Genomic DNA, 17,177 nt, shown 5'->3' with positions numbered 1-17,177 from the left:
ATCTCCTGCATGGCAGGGACCAGCCGTCTGCATGTGAGACATTCTTAAGTCAAATGGGTGTATATCAGGAGTATCTGTATGCTCTTACTAGTTACAAAAAGTGAAAAATTCATTAAAAAGAATCTTAAGTGAGAGATTGAAAAGTTAATATATTTTGAAATTTCCTAAACAGATGTTAATGTTGATAAATGCTTTTTTGATACATTTACAGACGTTTCATGTTTAGTGATATTTAATTGTGTGTTCCCCCCTCCCCCCACCTTGTGGTTTTTTTTAATCTTTGTGTGTTTTGGGACTTCCCTGGAAGTCCAGTGGTTAAGACTCTGTGCTTCCAACGCGGGGGCAGTGGGTTCGATCCCTGGGTGGGAAATGAAGATCCCACATGCCGCACGGTGCGGCCAAAGAAAAAAAATCTCTGTGTGTTTGGTTTTATTCCTAAAATTATTGATGATCGTTAGTTTTCAAAGAAAGGAATTTAATTCACTTAACTAAAAAGAAAGAAAATGGTACCGTAATGTTAACAGTTGAAACATATTTAACTCTAGACTTATTCTACTTTTAATCCTTTACCAGACATAATTTATTTTTACTTCAAGAGATTTTCATTATATTGGAGCTATTTTTTTTTTTTTTTAATTTGAGAGACAGCTTTTTGTTTTTTTAATTGATTAATTAATTAATTTATTTTTGGCTCTGTTGGGTCTTCGTTTCTGTGCGAAGGCTTTCTCTAGTTGTGGCAAGCGGGGGCCACTCTTCATCGCGGTGCGCGGGCCTCTCACTATAGCGGCCTCTCTTGTTGCGGAGCACAGGCTCCAGACGCGCAGGCTCAGTAGTTATGGCTCACGGGCCTAGTTGCTCCGTGGCATGTGGGATCTTCCCAGACCAGGGCTCGAACCCGTGTCCCCTGCATTAGCAGGCAGATTCTCAACCACTGCGCCACCAGGGAAGCCCTGGAGCTAATTTTTGATCATTCTTCTGAGTATAGTATAATTCCTGGCAAAGTGATATTTTGGAAAGTTATGTATAGAATACAGAAGAGCATGTGCTGTGGGTTCTAATTCTATTCAATGTTTATTCAGTTATTCATTCAGTTCAGATACATTTCTCAGCCCTCAACAGCTTCTTTTTCCCTATCTATAAAAGGAGGCTGATGAAACCTGCTTGCCTCAGAGTTGCTAACGTTATTACATAAGATTGATTGGCAATGTATGACAGCCCATAATACTACAGAAATGGGCTGTCGTAGGATCAAGTAGGGAAAGCTTTCATGCCATTGTGTTTCTTTTCCCTGAACTCTCCTTTTCATAGCCAGGTTTCTCAAAAGAATAATCTACACACATCAGCTTTACTTGTAATCTCTAATTTTTGTCAGAAATAATCACTAGTATTTAGCATTGATATTGTTATGTTAAATGTTCTTCAAATGACTCAGGTAATCATACTATGAGTATATTTTCTTTCTTGAACATCTTCCCATCCCCCTTCAGAATGCTTTATTTTTCTGTTTGCTTTGTTTGCTGTTGTGTCTTTCACTAATTCTTTCCCAAACACTTCAATAGAACTGTAAAATTTCTCTCAGTATAGTAAACACTTCCATCAAATGGTTATCCATCAAATCCATTTTTAAAACCCTTTCCTTTTTTCTTGGAGGTATTCCTCTGGGAGCCTTTTGTCTTCCTAGTCTAATCTGGACTGTTTGCTCTCTAGGCCTGCTGCAAAGCTTTCATCCTGTCTGTTCCTTTCCTCATCATCCTGGGAATTTCCTTTACTTCTTCTCTGTTTTGGATCATGTTTCCTGGTTCCTGTGTTTTCTTCTTTCTTGATTTATTCCCTTGTTTTGGTATAGCACATCCTCTACCACCCACCTCCTATTCCCACTCACCCCCAGCCATCCAAATCCTCTTAGTCTAGGCAACTCTCTTACAACACCTATGAAGTTTTTACTCTCCTTTCAATTCCCCTGTTGGATTGACCTCACCTCCCTTTGTGCCTCCATAGCATACTTTATCATAGCCTTGGTCTGTCATACTTATTAAGCACCTACTCTACATGTCAGGCACTGTGTTCAGCACTAGACCATCCAAGATTAAGAGAATGAGGTTCTTGTTCCCAGGGAAATTCTGAAAGGTGAAAAAGAACACCATGGTTCTCACTGGAGGCAGTACTGCCCCCTAGCGGCCCTTAGAAAAAGTGGGGGGAAGTTTTCTGTTACCACAGTAATGGGAGGGTACAAGCTGGCATTCTGTAGTCAGGGGCCAGGAATACTAAATGTCTTATAAGTGCAGCACAACTTTAGAATGTTCCACCAAACATGTGTGAAAATCTGTTCATAGTTATCCAAGCCTGGGACCTAACTCCATTTTACGCACAAACCCAAACTACTTGGTGCTTTTATGTTGTCTTTGCTTGTGCAACAGATGGAAAACAGCTACTGTCCATCATTGTGGGTTTATAGAAGAAACATTTTTTTAAGTAGCATGTGTTTATAAAAAAAGTTAAGAATCCCTTGGATGATAGATTCATGCAATAGCAATGAAGAAGAAAATGATTGCCTTACTCTATACATAAAAGTAAGAACTTTCTAGAGTAAATGTTAAAAAAAGATTCTGTTCATTATTGTGTGTATGTTTGTATGTACTGAGCTATAATATACAGTGCACAGCTTGATGAATTGGTAAACACACGTACACATTAAGACATGTAACTGCCACCTGGATCTAGATAGAGTGTCTGCATAGTTGGGAAACATAGGATAAACTTATTTTTAAATAGTATGTTACATTTTCAAATAATGTGCCCATTGTATTTTCATGTGTACAATAAATTCAGACAAAGTGTCCAAAAAATCTGGAAACATCAGGAAAATATCCTATTACAGTTTTTTACATTTGAGAAGTTGGACCCATTGTTTTATTTTATTTTATTTTTTAAGCATCTTTATTGGAGTATAATTGCTTTACAATGGTGTGTTAGTTTCTGCTTTATAACAAAGTGAATCAGTTGTACGTATAGGTATATCTCCATATCTCTTCCCTCTTGCGTCTCCTTCCCTCCCACCCTCCCTATCCCACCCCTCTAGGTGGTCACAAAGCACCGAGCTGATCTCCCTGTGCTATGCGGCTGCTTCCCACTAGCTATCTATATTACATTTGGTAGTGTATATATGTCCATGACACTCTCTCACTTTGTTGCAGCTTACCCTTCCCCCTCCCCGTATCCTCAAGTCCATTCTCTAGTAAGTCTGTGTCTTTTTTCCCGTCTTGCCTCTAATTTCTAAATGACCTTTTTTTTTTTTTTTTTTAGATTCCATATATATGTGTTAGCATACGGTATTTGTTTTTCTCTTTCTGACTTACTTCACTCAATGACAGACTAGGTCCATCCACCTCACTACAAATAACTCAATTTCATTTCTTTTTATGGCTGAGTAATATTCCATTGTATATATGTGCCACATCTTCTTTATCCTTTCATCTGTTGATGGACACTTAGGTTGCTGCCATGTCCTGGCTATTGTAAATAGAGCTGCAATGAACATTTTGGTACATGACTCTTTTTGAATTATGGTTTTCTCAGGGTATATGCCCAGTAGTGGGATTGCTGGGTCGTATGGTAGTTCTATTTTTAGTTTTTTAAGGAACCTCCAGACTGTTCTCCATAGTGGCTGTATCAATTTACATTCCCACCAACAGTACAAGAGGGTTCCCTTTTCTCCACACCCTCTCCAGCATTTATTGTTTGTAGATTTTTTGATGATGGCCATTCTGACCGGTGTGAGATGATATCTCATTGTAGTTTTGATTTGCATTTCTCTAATGATTAATGATGTTGAGCATTCTTTCATGTGTTTGTTGGCAATCTGTATATCTTCTTTGGAGAAATGTCTGTTTAGGTCTTCTGCCCATTTTTGGATTGGGTTGTTTGTTTTTTTGATATTGAGCTGCATGAGCTGCTTGTAAATTTTGGAGATTAATCCTTTGTCAGTTGCTTCATTTGCAAGTATTTTCTCTCATTCTGAGGGTTGTCTTTTTGTCTTATTATGGTTTCCTTTGCAAAAGCTTTGCAAAAGCTTTTGAGTTTCATTAGGTCCCATTTGTTTATTTTTGTTTTTATTTCCATTTCTCTAGGAGGTGGGTCAAAAGGGATCTTGCTGTGATTTATGTCAAAGAGTGTTCTGCCTATGTTTTCCTCTAAGACTTTGATACTGTCTGGCCTTACATTTAGGTCTTTAATCCATTTTGAGTTTATTTTTATGTATGGTGTTAGGGAGTGTTCTAATTTCATTCTTTTACATGTAGCTGTCCAGTTTTCCCAGCACCACTTATTGAAGAGACTGTCTTTTCTGCAGTGTATATTCTTGCCTCCTTTATCAAAGATGAAGTGACCATATGTGTGTGGGTTTATCTCTGGGTTTTCTATCCTGTTCCATGGATCTGTATTTCTGTTTTTGTGCCAGTACCATACTGTCTTGATTACTGTAGCTTTGTAGTATAGTTTGAAGTCAGGTAGCTTGATTCCTCCAGCTCTGTGTTTTTTTGTTTTTTTTTTTTTTTTCCAGCTCTGTTTTTTTCCCTCAAGATTGCTTTGACTATTCAGGGTCTTTTGTGTTTCCATACAAATTGTGAAATTTTTTGTTCTAGTTCTGTGAAAAATGCCAGTGGTAGTTTGATAGGGATTGCATTGAATCTGTAGATTGCTTTGGGTAGTAGAGTCATTTTCACAATGTTGATTCTTCCAATCCAAGAACATGGTATATCTCTCCATCTATTTGTATCATCTTTAATTTCTTTTATCAGTGTCTTAGAATTTTCTGCATACAGGTCTTTTGTCTCCTTAGGTAGGTTTATTCCTAGATATTTTATTCTTGTTGATGCAGTGGTAAATGGGAGTGTTTTCTTAATTTCACTTTCAGATTTTTCATCATTAGTGTATAGGAAAGCAAGAGATTTCTGTGCATTAATTTTGTATCCTGCTACTTTACCAAATTCATTGATTAGCTCTAGTAGTTTTCTAGTAGCATCTTTAGGATTCTCCATGTATAGTATCATGTCATCTGCAAACAGTGACAGCTTTATTTCTTCTTTTCCGATTTGGATTCCTTTTATTTCTTTTGTTCCTGATCTTATTGGAAATGGTTTCAGTTTTTCACCATTGAGGATGATGTTGGCTGTGGGTTTGTCATATATGGCCTCTATTATGTTGAGGTAAGTTCCCTCTATGCCTACTTTCTGGAGGGTTTTTATCATAAATGGGTGTTGAATTTTGTCGAAAGCTTTCTCTGCATCTTTTGAGATGATCATATGGTTTTTCTCCTTCAATTTGTTAATATGGTGTATCACATTGATTTGCATATCTTGAAGAATCCTTGCATTCCTGGGATAAACCCCACTTGATCATGGTGTGTGATCCTTTTAATGTGCTGTTGGATTCTGTTTGCTAGTATTTTGTTGAGGATTTTTGCATCTGTGTTCATCAGTGATATTGGCCTGTAGTTTTCTTTCTTTGTGACATCTTTGTCTGGTTTTGGTATCAGGGTGATGGTGGCCTCATAGAACGAGTTTGGGAGTGTTCCTCCCTCTGCTATATTTTGGAAGAGTTTGAGAAGGATAGGTGTTAGCTCTTCTCTAAATGTTTGATGGAGTTTGCCTGTGAAGCCATCTGGTCCTGGGCTTTTGTTTGTTGGAAGATTTTTAATCATAGTTTCAATTTCAGTGCTTGTGATTGGTCTGTTCGTATTTTCTACTTCTTCCTGGTTCAGTCTCGAAAGGTTGTGCATTTCTAAGAATTTGTCCATTTCTTCCAGGTTGTCCATTTTATTGGCGTATAGTTGCTTGTAGTAATCTCTCATGATCCTTTGTATTTCTACAGTGTCAGTTGTTACTTCTCCTTTTTCATTTCTAATTCTATTGATTTGAGTCTTCTTTTTTTTCTTGATGAGTCTGGCTAATGGTTTATCAGTTTTGTTTATCTTCTCAAAAAACCAGCTTTTAGTTTTTATTGATCTTTGCTATCATTTCCTTCATTTCTTTTTCATTTATTTCTGATCTGATCTTTATGATTTCTTCTGCTAACTTTAGGGTTCTTTTATTCTTCTTCCTCTAATTGCTTTAGGTCTAAGGTTGTTTGAGTTGTTTCTTGTTTCTTGAGGTAGGATTGTATTGCTATAAACTTCCCTTTTAGAACTGCTTTTGCTGCATCCCATAGGTTTTGGGTCGTCGTGTTTTCATTGTCATTTGTTTCTAGGTATTTTTTAAGTTTTGGGTTTTTTAATTAATTATTTATTTATTTATGGCTCTGTTGGGTCTTCGTTTCTGTGCGAGGGCTTTCTCTAGTTGCGGCAAGCAGGGGCCACTCTTCATCGCGGCGCGCGGGCCTCTCACTATCGGGGCTTCTCTTGTTGCGGAGCACAGGCTCCAGACGCACAGGCTCAGCAGTTGTGGCTCATGGGCCTAGTCGCTCCACGGCATGTGGGATCTTCCCAGACCAGGGCTCGAACCCGTGTCCCCTGCATTGGCAGGCAGATTCTCAACCACTGCGCCACCAGGGAAGCCCTATTTCTAGGTATTTTTTGATTTCCTCTTTGATTTCTTCAGTGATCTCTTGGTTATTAAGTAGTGTATTGTTTAGCCTCCATGTGTTTGTATTTTTTACAGATTTTTTTCCTGTAATTGATATCTAGTCTCATAGCATTGTGGTTGGAAAAGATACTTGATAAGATTTCAATTTTCTTAAATTTACCAAGGCTTGATTTGTGACCCAAGATATGATCTATCCTGGAGAATGTTCCATGAGCACTTGAGAAGAAAGTGTATTCTGTTTTTTTTGGATGGAATGTCCTATAAATATCAATTAAGTCCATCTTGTTTAATGTCTCATTTAAAGCTTGTGTTTCCTTATTTATTTTCATTTTGGATGATCTGTCCATTGGTGAAAGTGGGGTGTTAAAGTCCCCTACTATGATTGTGTTACTGTCGATTTCCCCTTTTATGGCTGTTAGTATTTGCCATATTGAGGTGCTCCTATGTTGGGTGCATAAATATTTACAATTGTTATATCTTCTTCTTGGATTGATCCCTTGATCATTATGTACTGTCCTTCCTTGTCTCTTGTAATAGTCTTTTTTTAAAGTCTGTTTTGTCTGATATGAAAATTGCTACTCCAGCTTTCTTTTGATTTCCATTTGCATGGAATATCTTTTTCCATCCCCTCACTTTCGGTCTGTATGTGTCCCTAGGTCTGAATTGGGTCTCTTGTAGACAGCATATATATGGGTCTTGTTTTTGTATCCATTCAGCCAATCTATGTATTTTGGTTGGAGCATTTAATCCATTTACATTTAAGGTAATTATTGATATGTGTGTTCTTATTACCATTTTCTTAATTGTTTTGGGTTTGTTATTGTAGGTCTTTTCCATCTCTTTTGTTTCCTGCCTAGAGAAGTTCCTTTAGCATTTGTTGTAAAGCTGGTTTGGTGGCACTGAATTCTCTTAGCTTTTGCTTGTCTGTAAAGGTTTTAATTTCTCTGTCAAATCTGAATGAGATCCTTGCTGGGTAGAGTAATCTTGGTTGTAGTTTTTTCCCCTTCATCACTTTAAATATGTCCTGCAACGCCCTTCTGGCTTGCAGAGTTTCTGCTGAAAGATCAGCTGTTAACCTTGTGGGGATTCCCTTGTATGTTATTTGTTGTTTTTCCCTTGCTGCTTTTAATATTTTTTGTTTGTATTTAATTTTTGATAGTTTGATTAATATGTGTATTGGTGTGTTTCTCCTTGGATTTACCCTGTATGGGACTTTCTGTGCTTCCTGGACTTGATTAACTATTTCCTTTCCCATATTAGGGAAGTTTTCAACTATAGTCTCTTCAAATATTTTCTCAGTCCCTTTCTTTTTCTCTTCTTCTTCTGGGACCCCTATAATTCGAATGTTGGTGCGTTTAATGTTGTCCCAGAGGTGTCTGAGACTGTCCTCAATTCTTTTCATTCTTTTTTCTTTATCCTGCTCTGCAGTAGTTATTTCCACTATTTTATCTTCCAGGTCACTTATCCGTTCTTCTGCCTCAGTTATTCTGCTATTGACCCCTTCTAGAGAATTTTTAATTTCATTTATTGTGTTGTTCATCACTGTTTGTTTGCTCTTTAGTTCTTCTCGGTCCTTGTTAAACGTTTCTTGTATTTTCTCCATTCTATTTCCAAGGTTTGGGATCATCTTTACTATCATTATTCTGACTTCTTTTTCAGTTAGATTGCCTTTTTCCTTTTCATTTGTTAGGTCTCGTGGGTTTTTACCTTGCTCCTTCATCTGCTGTGTGTTTTCTCTGTCTTCTCATTTTGCTTACCTTACTGTGTTTGGGGTCTCCTTTTCACAGGCTGCAGGTTCATAGTTCCCATTGTTTTCGGTGTCTGCCCCCAGTGGCTAAGGTTGGTTCAGTGGGTTGTGTAGGCTTCCTGGTGGAGGGGACTAGTGCCTGTGTTCTGGTGGATGAGACTGGATCTTGTCTTTCTGGTGGGCAGGCCTACATCTGGTGGTGTGTTTTGAGGTGTCTGTGGCCTTATTATGATCTTAGGCAGCCTCTCTGCTAATGGGTGGGGTTGTGTTCCTGTCTTGCTACTTGTTTGGCATAAGGTGTCCAGCACTGTAGCTTGCTGGTCGTTGAGTGGAGCTGGGTCTTGGCGTTGAGATGGAGATCTCTGGGAGATTTTCGCTGTTTGATATTACGTGGAGCTGGGAGGTCTCTTGTGGACCAATGTCCTGAACTTGGCTCTCCCACCTCAGAGGCACAGCCCTGATGCCTGGCTGGAGCACCAAGAGCCTGTCATCCACTCGGCTCAGAATAAAAGGGAGGAAAAAAAAAGAAAGAAGGAAGAAGATAAAATAAAGTTATTAAAATAAAAAATAAAATGTAATTATTAAAAAAATTTTAAGTAATTAAGAAAAAGAAAGAAAGAAGAGAGCAACCACACCAAAAAGGAAATCCACCAATGATAACAAGCGCTAAAAACTCTACTAAGGAAAACAAAAAACAAAAAACAACAACAAAAAAAACGGACATACAGAACCCTAGGACAGATGGTAAAAGCAAAGCTATACAGACAAAATCACACGCAGAAGCATACATATACACATTCACAAAAAGAGAAAATGGGAAAAAATATATATATCTTGCTCCCAAAGTCCACCTCCTCAATTTGGGATGATTCGTTGTCTATTTAGGTATCCCACACATGCAGGGTACATCACGTTGATTGTGGAGATTTAATCCACTGCTCCTGAGGCTGCTGGGAGAGATTTCCCTTTCTCTTCTTTGTTTGCACGGCTCCTGGGGTTCAGCTTTGGATTTGGCCCTGCCTCTGTGTGTAGGTCGCCTGCGCACGTCTGTTCTTCGCCCAGACAGGACGGGGTTAAAGGAGCAGCTGATTCGGGGGCTCTGGCTCACGCAGGCCGGGGGGAGGGAGGGGTACAGATGCTGGTCGAGCCTACGGCAGCAGTGGCCGGCGTGACGTTGCACCAGCCTGAGGTGCGCCATGCGTTCTCCCGGGGAAGTTGTCCCTGGATCACGGGACCCTGGCAGTGGTGGGCTGCACAGGCTCCCGGGAGGGGAGGTGTGGATGGTGACCTGTGCTTGCACACAGGCTTCTTGGTGGCGGCAGCAGCAGCCTTAGTGTCTCATGTCCGTCTCTGGGGTCTGCGCTGATAGCCGCGGCTTGCGCCCGTCTCTGGAGCTCCTTTAAGCAGTGCTCTTAATCCCCTCTCCTCGTGCACCAGGAAACAAAGAGGGAAGAAAAACTCTCTTGCCTCTTCGGCAGGTCCACACTTTTCCCCGACTCCCTCCCGGCTAGCCATGGCGCACTAGTCCCTTCAGGCTGTGTTCACGCAGCCAACCCCAGTCCTCTCCCTGGGCTCTGACCTCCGAAGCCTGAGCCTCAGCTCCCAGCCCCCGCCCGCCCCGGCGGGTGAGCAGACAAGCCTCTCGGGCTGGTGAGTGCTGGTTGGCACCGATCCTCTGTGCGGGAATCTCTCCGCTGTGCCCTCCACACCCCTGTTGCTGCGCTGTCCTCCGTGGCTCCGAAGCTCCCCCGCTCCGCCACCTGCAGTCTCCGCCCGTGAAGGGGCTTCCTAGTGTGTGGAAACCTTTCCTTCTTCACAGCTCCCTCCCAGAGGTGCAGGTCCCGTCCCTATTCTTTTGTCTCTGTTTTTCCTTTTTTCTTTTGCCCTATCCAGGTACGTGGGGAGTTTCTTGCCTTTTGGGAGGTCTGAGGTCTTCTGCCACCGTTCAGTAGGTGTCATGTAGGAGTTGCTCCACATGTAGATGTATTTCTGATGTATTTGTGGGGAGGAAGGTGATCTCTGCGTCTTACTCTTCCGCCATCTTGAAGCTCCTCTCCTAAATGTTGTGACTGTAGGTAGGAGGCCTCAGTTCCTTGCCACGTGGCTCTCTCCTTAGGGCTGCTTGAGTGTCCTCATGACATGGCAGCTGGCTCACCCCAGGATGAGTGATCTGGCACAAGGTGGCCATCCCTGGTTTCGCATCAACATGATCTCAGGCGCAAACCTCCTTCTTTTTCCATTTTGTCTTTAAGTTACTTGTTGAAACAACTGGCCCGCGGTCCCCAGGACTGTCGCAGCTTTGGCTGGTGGGGCCCCTCCAGAGCCGGCCGGACCCATTGTTTTAAATTTTACTTGAAAAGGTAATTTGAGGTTGAAGGAAAAGATATTGAGTATATTATTTGCAAATGTAACTAGCACACATTTATCCTGCTTCCCAACTTTACAGATGCTCTGTACCCAAAAAAGTTTACTTACATTCCTTCTTGGTCAGTATTCTGCTATCAGATGTAACCACCATTCTGACTTACATCATCATATTTCTTCAAATATTCTTTCTATCTCTGTTAGTTTACATGTGCAGGAAAGGTAAGTTGAACTAAAAAGAAACAACTATTTGCAACCAGTTACATTTTATCAGTCTAATTATGAAATGTTTTAGATCCAGTTACAACTTTCATACTCCCTTCTTTCAAAAGATGATGAATTAAAAAAAAAAAAAAAAAAAAAAGATGATGAATTACTTAGAGCGTTGTGTGTAGAACAAAGCTAATGGGTAATATGTAATAGAAGATTTGAGAGTCCTTTTAATAGAACCAAATGTTACTGAATTAATAGAAGCACACGAAATGTAGGAATCTCATTTTTTTATTAATAAAAATGATTTTTAAATACTTCCTATTATTGCCACACTAAATATTAAAAACTATTTTTGTACAGTGATAAGAAATTATGTGAATATTAAATTTTTAATTCGATTTTTAGATTGCTTGTCTTTACTCTTACTCTGAATCTATCCACAAAGGTCAACCACATATCTTCTCTGTAGTTTCTCATATTTCTGTTTTTGTCTTATCCATTCTCTATTGCCCACCACCTTTCAACAGTGTGATCTCTGAATTCTTTTTGAGTGGATGTATATACTGAATGTAATCTGAATTATGGTGAATTTCAAAGTAGGAGATATGTTTTCTGTTGGATTTAATCTTATACTTCCCCATGTTTTAATGTAGGGAATTATTTTGATATGACACGTTTAATAAGGCCATCTCATTTGTAGATATATTATACTTCCTAATTTTCACCATTTTAACCTCCTGTATTTTGTCTTGGTATGTTATCCACACTCTTAAGATTATTTCCTCCTCCTTGTCATATTCAAATAAATCTAGTCTGTTATTTCTCTGATCTTTTGTTTTCTATATAGAATAGTCTCTGATCTTTTGTTTTCTGTATAGAATGACTTCTAAATATAAATTTTCTTAAATCCAAATGTACCCAGTATAAATAGGTACAGGCATCTGAGTACTTCCTTACATTTTTTTGATATGGTTTGATCTGAACATATTAAATATATTAAATAATACTCTATTATGATAAGTATATATGTCTATATTTCCATTTATGTGTGTAGAAATATCTATGAAATTTATTTTAGAATAGCAAAGGGGACTTTACAAAATACGTTTTAAAGGGGAAGGTTAGATCCAATAAGGTTGAGAAACACTCTTCTAGACAAGTTAGTGCAGTGGAGTCTTCCAGGTATTTTACTGGAACTGTTCAGGACCCAGTGGGAGCCTGTCACAGGGGAATGGTCAGTTCAGGCAGGGAGTGGAATGTGTGGCAGTGATCATGGAAACTAGAGACTGCCTGGGGCAAGTTTGAGCTGATTTTGAAAAAGTATGACTTGTTTCTATATGTTTCCATGTGTCTCTCTCTTTTCAACTGAAAGTTCCTTGAGGGGCAGAGACCATTTTTCCTTACTCTGAGTACCTACTGCTGGTATTTGTCCATGGAAAGTACATAATAAATGTTAGAAGAATGGGCAGCTCCACGCAGGTGTGCAAGTTTGATGAGGAGAGAATGTGCGCCTGGCTGGAAGCCAGATTGCTACAGAAGTACTGAAGGTTGGATCATTTATTTGCCATACCCAGGGGAAATTTTAATAATTGCCTGAGTGCTCTTGGGGGAATCTCCCCAAATCGTAAAAGAATTGAAATTAAATTAGCATATTATTTTAAGGCAAGGGTCCTGAGAATATAGGAGGCTGTGAACTTGGAGAGGAAAAAAATTACATTGTTATTTTTATTAACCTCAAACTGAAATTTAGCATTTCCTTCGATTTTGAATGCAGGTAATGGTGGTAGTATTAGCAGTACCTGTAATTTTTTTTTTTTTTTTTTTTTTTTTTTTGCTACTGGAAGCCACAGATATTTTCAGTTTCAGTTGTTGCAGACACCTCGCAATATTGTTTATACTCATTATTTTCTTATTATGGTAATTAGACCTGCCACTCGATCTTTTTGTTTAAATCATTAATAAAGAAGCGCCTATATTACCTACTACATTTTTTAAGTAATTATATTTTTAAATTATATTTTAAAACATTGTTCTGAAATTCTAGAGTAAGCAAAACTAACGTATAATGATAGAAATCAGATGAGTGGTTGCTTCTTGTATAGAAGATTGGGAAAGGGGCACAAGAAAACTTTCTGGAGTGATGGAAATGTCCCATGACTTTGGTGTACATTTGTCAAAGGTGATTGAATGCTAAACTTAAGTTATTCATTTAACTGTATGTACATTATACCTCAATTTAAAAAATAAATACATTAAAAAATATTCTGAGAAGGGGTCCACAGGCTTCACCAAATTGCCAAAGAAATCTCTGGGAACAAAAAAAGGTCAAGAACCCTTTTTCTGAGGCTATCATGTTGCCTTTGCCTTTGCCTTTCTCCTTTAAGTGCCTGTTCTCTCAGTTCCTTTTTTTTTTAAATTAATTTTTATTGGAGTATAGTTGCTTTACAATGTTGTGTTTTTACTGTACAGCAAAGTGAATCAGCTATACATATACATGTATTCCCTCTTTTTTGGATTTCCTTCCCATTTAGGTCACACAGAGCATTGAGTAGAGTTCCCTGTGCTATACAGTAGGTTCTCATTAGTTATCTGTTTTATACATAGTATCAATAGTGTATATATGTCAGTCCCAATCTCCCAGTTCATCCCACCCTGCCCCTTCCCCCTTGATATCCATGTTTGTTTTCTACATCTGTGTCTCTGTTTCTGCTTTGCAAATAAGATCATCTATACCATTTTTCTAGATTCCACATATATGCGTTAATAAAAGATATTTGTTTTTCTCTTTCCGACTTACTTCACTCTGTATGACAGCCTCTAGGTCCATCCACGTCTCTACAAATGGCCCAATTTCGTTCCTTTTTAAGGCTGAGTAACATTCCATTGTATATATGTACCACATCTTCTTTATCCATTCATCTTTCAATGGCCATTTAGGTTGCTTCCTGACCTGGCTATTATCAATAGTGCTGCTATGAACATTGGAGTGCATGTGTCTTTTTGAATTACGGTTTTCTCAGGGTATATGCCTAGGAGTGGGATTGCTGGGTCGTATGGTAGTTCTATTTTTAGTTTTTTAAGGAACCTCCAGACTGTTCTCCATAGTGGCTGTATCAATTTACATTCCTACCAACAGTGTAAGAGGGTTCCCTTTTCTCCACACCCTCTCCGGCATCTCTCAGTTGCCTTTGCTATTCATTTTCTTTTTTCTAAATGTGTTCTCACTTTTTTGAGCTAAGAAAAGTCAGAAAAGAAAAAGAGCAGCTATGAAAGAAATTCTTTGCTTGGCTTATTTGCCAATCTGTTGAAGTCAGTAAAACTGTGGCCTTCCTAACATAGTTATATACTTGCTTAGACTTTAAGAAATTTCTAGTGAGAACTACTCTTCTAAAAACTAATTTGTAGATGATTTCATAATGGAATGATTTTTCTTATCTCCAGTTTCACTTGGAGTTTTAGTAGGATTTTTATACAGAGGTATCATTGAATATGCGGTTCTGTTATGAAGTAGGCATGAACATTTGTAACACAGATTGGAAGAAAAGAAAATGTATTAGGAATCAGAAAAGCATCGAGTGGGGCTTCCCTGGTGACGCAGTGGTTAAGAATCTGCCTGCCAATGCAGGGGACACGGGTTCGAGCCCTAGTCCGGGAAGATCCCACATGCCGCGGAGCGACTAAGCCCGTGTGCCACAGCTACTGAGCCTGCGTGCCACAACTACCGAAGCCCGCATGCCTAGATCTCGTGCTCCACAGCAAGAGAAGCAACCACAATGAGAAGCCCCCGCACCTCAATGAAGAGTAGCCCCTGCTCGCCGCAGCTAGAGAAAGCCCGCGTGTAGCAGCAAAGACCCAACGCAGCCATAAATAAATAAACAAACAAACAAATAATTTTTAAAAAAAGAAAAGCATTGAGGAAGTAAGGAAAAAAAATGAATATTACTGATAATCTATTCCACATTTTCTTTTTCAGAAATTCCATCTAGGTGTCCTTGATATAATGTGACTGTATATTCTAAGTTCAAATATGTTTTACTTTTATAAAATTCAGAGTACTACAGATACCAAATATTAGCCTATGTTTATTTTAAAATGTGATAGTGCTTGAAGATGTTAAACATAGTGGTAGATAATATGCAGAACAAACATTAGGTTCTTTTTTAGGGACACACAGTGTTAAGACTACTCATAGTACAACTCTTGTCTATCATTTTATTTTATTTTTAAAAAATTATTTATTTATTTATTTATTTATTTTTGGCTGCATTGGGTCTTCGTTGCTGCATGCAGGCTTTCTCTAGTTGCAGTGAGCAGGGGCTACTGTTTGTTGCAGTGTGCAGGCTTCTCATTGCGGTGGCTTCTCTTGTTGTGGAGCACGGGCTCTAGGCGCATGGGCTTCAGTAGTTGTGGCTCGTGGGCTCTAGAGCGCAGGCTCAGTAGTTGTAGCGCACGGGCTCAGTTGCTCCGCGGCATGTGGGATCTTCCCAGACCAGGGCTCAAACCCGTGCCAGGCAGATTCTTAACCACTGTGCCACCAGGGACGTCCCTGTCTATCATTTTATAGTTATAAGCATAAGTTTTTCTCTGCTATTCTAATATTTTCACGGTCTTTTTATTTATCTAGATAAACTTAATAGGACACTTGTTTTAATTAGATTACAAAGTATTCTAAGAAAGATTGAGCTAAGGTGAATAGTCCTAACAGATTGTTGTCCAGATAGCATCTGCATGTCTTTTATGACTTGGTATTAGATAAAAAGCCTAAAATACTGTTTGACGGTTTCTTTGCAGCCCCTCGTATGGAAAACTTGAAATGCAGAGGAGAAACAATAGCTAAGGAGATCAGTGAAGCCATGAAGGTAAAAGCTACATACTAAATTATAAGTGAATAACATGTGTGGCTAGGTGTTTGCTTTTAGCATTCATAGGTGTTTTAGTCTGTTGTAACAGGAATTCTCAGTAGTCTTTTAAATAGATCTTTAATGAATTTATTAAGTGATAGTAACGTTCAGAATAACTACCATTTATTAGGCACCTACTATGTGCCAGTATTATACCTGGCTTCTTTAAAGGTTGGTTATATTTTTGAGTTCTGAGAGTTAGCAATCCATCAAACAATTCTGGATAATAATACCAGTTAACATTTAGTCAGCATTTAGTATGGATCAGGCACCATCTAATTGCTTTACATGTACTATATTTCCTCATTTAATCCTTACACTAACCCTCTGAGATAGGTACTGCTACTGTTTTACAGATAAGGAAACCAAGGCACAGAGGGGCTAAGTAGATTGCCCAAATAAATAATTGTGCCAGGATTTAAACCCTAGATGTTTGGCTCCAGAGCCTATATTCTTAACCACTATATTATACTGTGTTGACGCAAATAATCAATAAACAATATACAGTAAGAATGGAAGAAGAGTTTTATTAGAGCCAAACTGAGGACTATAGCCCAGGAAACAGCTTCTCAGTAGCTCTGCTGGGACTGCTCCCAAGGGGTAGGGGAGGAGCCAGGATATATGAATTTTTTTGGCTGCAAAAAATGTGGTCAAGGTTACAGCTTGGTAAAAGATTACTGCTAACCACAAAGAACGGACATCTCAAGTAAATGAATTTAGGATTTTTTCTGTGTATGGGAAGATGCAAGAATCTGGGGTCATTGAAATTCATCCTTAAATATGCATCTTAACTATCTAGAAGCCTGTACATCCAAAGAACAGAATGCCTGAATTCCCCTGAGGGCTCACTGTCTTGGGTGGCTGCAGTGGGTTGCAGCTTAACCCTTTATGTAAGTGGATGATGAACAAATTCTTTTCTTTAATGATGAAAGCAGATGTACAATGTATGTTTGACAGGCCACAAGACAGGCTGTTTCAGTTAGCATAAAGTTCAGGCTAAATCATGTATAAGCCAGAGTGATTTCCCCATACCTCAATATGTGAAAATTTCTTCCATCAACTGCATATCCAACTTGGGGTTTTAATATTATTATCATAAAATTGTTTATATTATTGACATTTATTTTGCCCAAACAGAAAATATTTAGATTTCTAGTACATGAAAATTATTTTAAAACTCCTTCAGAATCTCCTCTGTTTTGATCATCTTCTGTAACATTCTTTTGTGGTTTGTACTTATGCCATGATTTTCTGGTACTCACACTTCTCTCATAACATGTTCTTAATCAGGAGTTGGCAAACTGTGGTGGGACAGGGTAAAATCCAGCCTGCCACCTGTTTTTGTAAATAAAACTATTTTGGAACACAGCCATG

General features: G+C 38.9%; 1 protein-coding gene across 5 annotated transcripts in view; it reads left to right on the top strand.

The window, feature by feature from the left end:
* NSL1 (NSL1 component of MIS12 kinetochore complex) overlaps positions 1-17,177 on the top strand; it is a gene marked incomplete at its 5' end in the record, with an annotated part of 83,669 nt that overhangs the window by 34,667 nt on the left and 31,825 nt on the right. For 2 of the 5 annotated variants that reach the window (XR_014247026.1, XM_082400512.1), the window contains one exon: positions 15,694-15,761. The exons of 1 other annotated variant lie outside the window; for it this stretch is intronic. Coding sequence is in view for 3 of the 4 variants with exons in the window: in XM_082400512.1 (XP_082256638.1) it covers positions 15,694-15,761 (68 nt within the window). Of the gene's footprint in view, positions 1-10,577; positions 11,027-15,693; positions 15,762-16,602; positions 16,694-17,177 lie in introns of those variants that run through there. 2 more of the 5 variants (XM_082400513.1, XM_082400515.1) reach the window with 2 other exon arrangements.

This window comes from Balaenoptera borealis (assembly GCF_965194805.1).
Source record: "Balaenoptera borealis genome assembly, chromosome: 1".
Lineage (NCBI taxonomy): Eukaryota > Metazoa > Chordata > Mammalia > Artiodactyla > Balaenopteridae > Balaenoptera > Balaenoptera borealis.
The sequence above is the reverse complement of the archived record's forward strand: the minus strand, read 5'-3'. Positions and strand labels throughout refer to the sequence as shown.